The sequence below is a fragment of the Hemitrygon akajei genome, unplaced genomic scaffold (assembly GCF_048418815.1).
Source record: "Hemitrygon akajei unplaced genomic scaffold, sHemAka1.3 Scf000065, whole genome shotgun sequence".
In the NCBI taxonomy this organism is placed as follows: Eukaryota; Metazoa; Chordata; class Chondrichthyes; order Myliobatiformes; family Dasyatidae; genus Hemitrygon; species Hemitrygon akajei.
Genome location: NW_027331951.1, coordinates 4549178 through 4557217, shown reverse-complemented (window position 1 = coordinate 4557217; position 8040 = coordinate 4549178). Strand labels below are relative to the sequence as shown.

At 50.2% G+C, this 8040-nt stretch overlaps 1 protein-coding gene across 1 annotated transcript in view; it reads right to left on the bottom strand.

The window, feature by feature from the left end:
- Positions 1 to 4800, bottom strand: part of LOC140721954 (C-type lectin domain family 9 member A-like) — a 114331-nt gene extending 109531 nt beyond the window's left edge. The window contains exons 1-3 of the mRNA XM_073036778.1: positions 4577 to 4800; positions 4081 to 4152; positions 3650 to 3769 (exon numbers count right to left, since the gene is read on the bottom strand). Coding sequence (XP_072892879.1) covers positions 3650 to 3769; positions 4081 to 4152; positions 4577 to 4643 — 259 coding nt within the window. The 5' untranslated portion in view covers positions 4644 to 4800. The remainder of the gene's footprint in view (positions 1 to 3649; positions 3770 to 4080; positions 4153 to 4576) is intronic.
- Positions 4801 to 8040: the final 3240 nt, after the last annotated feature.

Sequence of the window (8040 nt, the reverse complement as noted above, 5' to 3'; positions counted from 1 at the left end):
AATTATTGACCAGTCTTCTCCGCTCTCCACATCATTGCATACCCTCCTTGATCAGTTCTTTCCCTTTTCCCCCTGTCATTTCCACCCTTCGGACACATATTTTCATTTGAAAGACTAAACGCGATATAACACATTTACACTGAAGTCCTCTCACATTCAGTATGGTGACCTATTTGTTCTAATTTAATCTGGACTCGTCTGCGGATCAGTGGAACCACTTGCATTCAGTGGCTAGCGGTAATGGTCCCGATCTGGAATGGAAAAATGTTTTCACTGAACCACTTACTGTGCAATGATGGGTTCGGAGAGCTATAATATGATTAACAATAGCCAGTATGGTTTGTCAAGGGCAGGTCTTGCCTTACGAGCCTGATTGAATTTTTGTGAGGATGTGACTGAACACATTGATGAAGGAAGGTCAGTAGATGTAGTGTATATGGATTTCAGGAAGGCATTTGATAAGGTAACCCATGCAAGGCTTATTGAGAAAGTAAGGAGGCATGGGATCTAAGGGGATATTGCTTTGTGGATCCAGAACTGGCTTGCCCACAGAAGGCAAAGAATGGTTGCAGACGGGTCATATTCAGCATGGAGGTCGGTCATCTGTGGAGTGACTCAGGGATCTGTTCTGGGACCCTTTCTCTTCGTGGACTTTTATAAATGAACTGGATGAGGAAGTGGATGAACGGGGTAGTACATTTACTGATGACACAATAGTTGAGGATGTTGTGGATAGTTGGAGAGCTGTCAGAGGTTACAGCGGGACATTGATAGGATGTAAAACCGCGCTAAGAAGTGGCAGATGGAAGTCAACCCAGATAAGTGTGAGGTGGTTCATTTTGATAGGTAAATACGATAGCAGAATATCTTACTCATGGTAAGACTTTTGGCAATGTGGAGGATCAGAGGGATCTTGGGGTCCGAGCTCAAAGCAGCTGCGGAGGTTGACTCTGTGGTTAAAAAGGCGTACGGTGCATTGGCCTTCATCAATCATGGGATTGAGTTTAGGAGTCGAAAGGTAAAATTGCAGCTACAAAGGACCCTGGTCAGACCCCACTTGGAGTACTGTGCTCAGTTCTGGTCGCCTCACTACAGGAAGGACGTAGAATCCATAGAAAGGGTGCAGAGGATATTGACAAGGATGTTGCGTGGATTGGAAAGCATGCCTTATGAGAATAGGTGGAGTGAACTCGGTTTTTTCTCCTTGGAGCGACGGAAGATGAAAGGTGATTTCATAGAGGTATTCAAGATAATGAGAGGCATTGATCGTGTGGATAGTCAGAGTCTTTCCCAGGACTGAAATGAGAAGTAGGAGAGGGCACAGCTTTAAGGTGTTTGGAAGTAGGTACAGAGGAGATGTAAGAGTTAAGTTTTTTTTACGCAGAGAGTGATGAGTGCGTGGAATGGGCTGCTGGCGGCGGGGGATAGAGGAGGATAAGATAGGGGCTTTCATGAGACTCATCGATGGCCTCATGGAGCTTAGAAAAATAGAGGGCGATGGTTAACTCCTATGTAGGTATAATATAACGACATGTCTGTCATAGCTTTGTGGGCCGAAGAGCCTGTATTGTGCTGTATGTTTTCTATGTTTCAATGTTTCTATATACATCGCAAACAGGAGAGGTCCTGCCGAATAAAGTGTCACAGTTACAGAGGGAGGGCAGTACAGGCAGACGATAAGGTGCAAGGGGCCACGACGAAGTAGATCGTGAGGTCAGGAGTCCATCTGATCGTCCTAGGGGGCCTTTCGATAATCCGGTAAAATGAGGCATAAGCCGTCCATGAGACTGGTGGGACGGGCTTTCGTAACTTTCTCCCCGATGGGAGGGAGTCCGGGTTGGGTGGGGGGAGGGTCTATGATTATGCTGACTACTTCACCGAGACAGCAGGAGGGAACATGTGAAATGTCCATCTTTGGTGAGTGTCAGCAGGACGGCTGATGAGGGCAGTGTAGTAGTCGTGATGTACAGGGGCTTCAATGATGCATTTGTTGGGCTGCTCTGTATGATGGTGGAGCCCAGGGAGATTAGACGGACCGATTTGATTGCGGAGGACCTGAAGATATAATATACGCTGACTTTAACAAGTCCACTGACAAGGTCGCAGGATGGAAGATGGAAGAGCGGAAGGTGGGGAGAGATGACGAAGGAAAGGAGCGTTGAGAGAGGAGGGAGAGGGGGTAGGTAGGGAGTTTGAAATACAGAGCATGGAGGGAGATGCACGATGGCGCGACACCCAGGGAGTGTTTCGGGCTAGTATGATCGGGAAGGGGCTGATCAGTCACGGGTAGTAGATGTAATCTACCTAGACGTTAACAAGGTCTCGGATGGTACACTGCTCTGGAAGATGATGCTACAGGAGTCGGGAGGTCACGTTTTTGATGAACAGTGACGCCGATCTTGTTCAGTGTTGGTCGCCCTGATGTAGGAAAGGCCACTGTGCTGGAAGGTTTACGAGGATGTTGGAATCGGGGGAGTGAGGCATGGAGAGAGGTCGGGCAGGTCGGGACTTTATTCCTTGGAGCGCAGGGGCGACCTTACAGAGTTGTATAAAACCACGAGGGACACAGGCAGGGTGCAGGAGCACAAACGTTCCTCAGTTCCGGGTTATCGTGAATCAGAGGGCACAGGTGAGATAGGATGGTGTGAAGGGAGCGATATGAGACAGGGAGGGTGTTAGAGAGGAGGAGGTAGACAGGGATGAAAGAAGGGGAAAGGGAATGGGAGGGGAGGGAACAGGAGAGGAGAGAGGGACGGAGAGTGGGGCGGAGTGGGGAGATGGGGAGAAATAAGAGCATAGGTAGGGAAGGATTTGTGGGGGATTGTTTGGGGGAGAATCGGGAACCGCGTAGAGGAGGCGTTCGGGGATGGAGAGGGCCAGAGAGAGTGGGGGTGGGTAGTGTGGGACGATGGAGAAATGGTAGTCGAAAAGAGAGAAGGAGGAGAACGAGGATATTGCGGACTCGAGGGACTAATTTATGGAGAAAGGTCGGATCGGTTGGGACTTTATCCCTTGGAGCGTCGAGATGACCTTAGAGATCCGTATAAAACCAAGAGCGGTGAATGCGCATAGCTACTTTCCGTAGACCTGGAGAATCGAGGACCAGAGCGCACAGGCATAAGGTGAGAGGGGAAAGGGATTTAATTGGGGTCCGAGTGACAACCTTTGATTACCCAGATGGTGGTCAGTGTGTGGAACGAGATGACAGAGGAAGTGGTCTAGACAGATGCATGAGAAAGTAGGACACTGGGTACTGTGTCATGTGACCCCTCCACAATGACGTCATTACTGTGAGAGGGGAAAGGGATTTAATTGTGGCCTCTAATCCGCCCCTCCCAGGGCGCAACACACCGCACCGACTATCAAAGAGAGTTCCCTCCTCTTCACATCTCTCACGCGTTCCCTCCGTGTTATTCTCAAACAGGGGATCATTGGGGTCAACTGTACGTTTGCCCTGAGATCTCTCTACAGGATTGGACAAGCCACCTAAACAGGGACAAACTAACAAAGATGAAACTGACCTTGATCTGTCCGGACCCGGGGAAGCCGAAGGGGTCTTATAGACAATAGACAGTAGACAATAGGTGCAGAAGTAGACCATTCGGCCCTTCGAGCCTTCAGAATTGACGTCATTCCTGTGAACTCTGACCTGTATGTGCAGTGGTTGTCAGCCCGCCGGCTCCCGAGGCAATGGGAGGATCTTGGTTCACATCGATGCGGGGTTCCTCTTTCAGAAAGTTCAACTCTGAGTAGGTGGAGTTCAGACCGTCTGGGAGAGAGCAAATCAGACAGATAAAGAAGAGAGTGAGAGCGGTAGAGAGTGCAGTCTCCTCACCGACCCTTCTTACAGCACACGGCGCTCCCTCTATACCGCTCCTCCCTGGACGCTCACTCCTCAAGGAAACCTCCGCACCGTCCATCGAACGTTCACCGCCCCCCTCCCCATCGTCTCTCCAATGTGTTCTCTCTCTCTTAAGCTCAAACAGGCAATATTTAAGGTCAACTCCGCGTTTGCTCTGAGATCGCTCCACAGGATTGGAAACATCAGCTATATACAGACAAGCCAACAGAGAAACTGACCTCCATCTGTCCGGTCCGGGGCCGCCGAGAGGGTCTTGACATTAAGTTCCGCGTACGTTACATCAGGTTCAGCTGGGTACAGAACAGTGAGAGTCAGACACAGAGTGAATTTCCCTCCAAACCATCCCATCACACATCCCGGGGTCAGACACAGAGTGAAACTCCCTCCACATAGTCCCATCACACACTCCTGGGGTCACAGAGTGAATCTCAATCCACACCGTCCCATCACACACTCCCGGGGTCAGACACAGAGTGAGGCTCCCTCCGCACCGTCGCACCACATAATCTCGGGGTCAGACAGAGTGAATCTCCCTCCACACAGTCCCACCACACAATCTCGGGGTCAGACACAGAGTGAATCCCCCTCCTCACCGTCCCACCACACAATCTCGGGGTCAGACAGAGTGAATCTCCCTTCACACCGTCCCATCACACACTCCCGGGGTCAGACACAGAGTGAATCTCCCTCCCTCCGTCTCTCTGCCCCACTCACCTGGCGAAGGAAACCGTGAGTCCGTTTTGGTGAACTTCACATTCATGTAAGTCTCTCTGCCGTCCATTCTGTCAAATAATCTCTGCGTCTGTGAGCTCAGAAGGGGAAGTGAAAGTTGTCAGAGGAAGCCCGTGTTGACAAGTGTGTCCGAGCGACACCAACAAACACCAGATGAGCAGCTGGTAAAGAGAGGAACCGAGACAGGCGGAGGATTGCAGGCAGGATAGAGGCTGTGGGCGTCAGAGAAGGTTAGAGTTAAAATTTGAGTGGCGGGGTAGAGTAGTGGGGAGAGAGAGGGGAGGGAGAGGGAGAGAGAGAGGGGAAATGGGTTGTTAACGGAGAGAGAGAAGGGAGGCAGTAGGGACTGTGGGAGAGTGGGAACAGTGCGATACAGATTGGGAATGGAGGGGGAGAAAAGGGGGAAATAGAGAGGGGAATGTTTTAGAGAAATCGCGAAGAACAACGAGAAAAGAGACGGCGAGCGAACGGGTTGAACAGATGGAGAGAAGGAATGAAAGGGAGAGGAGGGGACGATATGGAGGAGAGAGAGCGATATAGAGAGGAAATGAGTGAAGGAAGGGGAGGGATGAGGGAGAAGGAATTTAGATGATGGAGGGAGAAAGGTAGCGGATGGGGAAAGTGAGGAAATGAAAGGAAGGAGGGAAGTAGAGAAGGAGAGAAGGAGGGCAGGAATGATGAAGGAGGGAATGTCGGAGGGATTTATGTTACCCATAAAGGGCCTCCATTGTCCTAGAAATTTGCACTCCCCATCCCCGATTGGCTCCTGATTTCTCACTGCTCTTGACCATCCCAAGGGTCTCAAACCCTCTGTCCGCGAGAAACCATGGACCCAGGACAAAGCACTAGCACATCCAGCGAGATGAATGAACCTCCTCCCCTCGGAGAGAGGGGAACAGAGTCCAGTGGCGCCCTCTCTCATTCCTTCATTATTCCGTGGCATTCTCACTCCATCTCTCTCTCTCAGCTCTCCTTCTCCCCATCCCCATCGCTCTCTCACTCTCTCTCGCTCCTTCTCTCTCTCTCTCTCTCTCTCTCTCTCTCTCTCTCTCCTCTCTCTCTCTCTCTCTCTCTCTCTCTCTCTCTCTCTCTCTCTCTCCTCTCTCTCTCTCTCTCTCTCTCTCTCCTCTCTCTCTCTCTCTCTCTCTCTCCCCCCATTCTATCCCCTTCCCTCCGCTGCATACGGACCCACCTTCCCCGTTACCTTACCCTACTCTTTCACACATCGGCTCCACACCGATTCTCCTCTCTAACAGCACCGCCCGTCGCCGTGACCCAAAAATGTCCCAATCCTCCCACCCACTGCACCCCGACAAGGAATCTCCCTGCATTTTCGGTCCCGTCCCTTCCGCATTTCCAGCGATGGTGGATGGGGGAGAGATTAGATAACATGTGGCCCTGGACAGCCGGCCATCTGCCTACTGCGCCCTCCTCTCTCTAAATCTCCCAATAACCGGCAACCACCCCCCCACCCTCCTTCGATGGTTTCGTCTCTCCTCGAACAACACGCTCCCTCACTTTCCGCTCTCCACCCCACCGGAACACATTCTCCCGGGGTCAGACACAAAGTGTAGCTCCCTCCACACCGTCCCATCACAGGTCAGAAAAAATAGGCAACAGACATTAGGTGCAGGAGTAGGCTATTCGGCCCTGCGAGCAAGCACCACCATTCAATGTGGTCATGGCTGATCATCGACAATCAGTACCCCATTCTTGCCTTCCCCCCATATCCCTTGACTCCGCCAACTTCATGTGCTCTATCTAACTCTTTCTTGAAAACACCCAGAGAATTGAACTCCACTGCCTTCTGAGGCAGAGCATTCCACAGATCCACAACTCTCTGGGTGGAAAAGTTGTTTTTTTCTGAAATCCGTTCTAAATGGCCTACCCCTAATTCCTAAACCTAACCTCTGGTTCCGGACTTCGACAACATCGGGAACACGTTTCCTGCATCTAGCGTGTCCAATCCCTTAATAAGCTTATATGTTTCAATCAGATCCCCTCTCATCCTTCTAAATTCCAGTGTTTACATGCTCAGTCACTCCAATCTTTCAACATAAACAGAGTGAAGCTCCCTCCAGACCGCCCAATCACACATTCCCCGGTTCAGACAATAAAAAAGCTTCCTCCACAACATAGTATTACACACTCCCGGAGTGAGACACAGAGTGAAGCTCCCTCCGCACCGTCTCATCGCACACGCCGGGATCAGACTCACAGTGAATCTCCTTCCACACCGTCCCATTACACACTCCCGGAGTCAGACTCACAGTGAATCTCCTTCCACACCGTCCCATCATACACTCCCGGGGTCAGTCACAGAATGAAGCTTCCTCCACACCATCGCATCACCCTCCATACCGACCCGTTGTTTCACGTTGTTTGTCAATGAAATGTACACGTTTGCTGAGGGGTGAGGTCATAGTTTCTTAACTACCCTACCTTACAGGTCTACCTATCACATGTAGGCAGGGGAGCTAAGAAAGTTTATGGGGTGTTAGCTTTCATAATTCGAGGGATAAAATTTACGAGTCGCGAGGTAATGATGCAGCTCTGTAAAACTCTGGTTAGGCCACACTTGGAGTACTGTGTCCAGTTCTGGTCGCCTCAGTATGGGAAGGATGTGGAAGCACTGGAAAGGGTACAGCGGAGATTTACCACGATGATGCCTGATTTAGAGAGTATGGATTATTAACAGAGATTAAGGGAGCTAGGGCTCTTTGGAGAGAAGGAGAATGAGAGGAGACATGATAGAGGTATACAAGATATTAAGAAGAATAGATAAAGTGGACAGCCAGCGCCTCTCCCCCAGGGCACCACTGCTCAATACAAGATGTCATGGCTTTAAGGTAAGTGGTGGGAAGTTCAAGGTGGATTTTAGAAGAAGATTTTTTTAAGAGAGTACTTGGTGGGGGGAATGCACTGCCTGAGTCAGTTGTGGAGGCAGATACACTAGTGAAATTTAAGAGATCACTAGACTGGTATATGGAGGAATTTAAGTTGGGTGGTTATACGGGAGGCGGGGTTTAAAGTTCTGCACAACATTGTGGGTCGAAGGGCCTGTACTGTGCTGTACTGCTGTGTGTTCTATATTCTGTAGTTTTAAGGTGCTTGGATGGTGGTACAAGGGGTTGACGGAGAAATGCTTTTCACACAGAGAATGTGGGTTGCCACAGAGCGAGAATGCACTTCCAGTGATAGTGTTCGAGCCGGATTCAATGGGGTTTTTTAATTGTCTCTATTCATTTAGATAGGAACTTTGTTCTATGATTTTATTAATGCAATTGACCCCTACGCCTACTTACGTTTCATCTGCAAACTCTGCCACAAAGCCATCTGTTCCACTCAGCATTGAAAATCAATGTGAGAAGTAGCGGTCTCAACACAGTCCCCCTGAGTAAAACCACCCGTCACTGGCAGCCAACCGGAGAAGGCCCATCTTATTC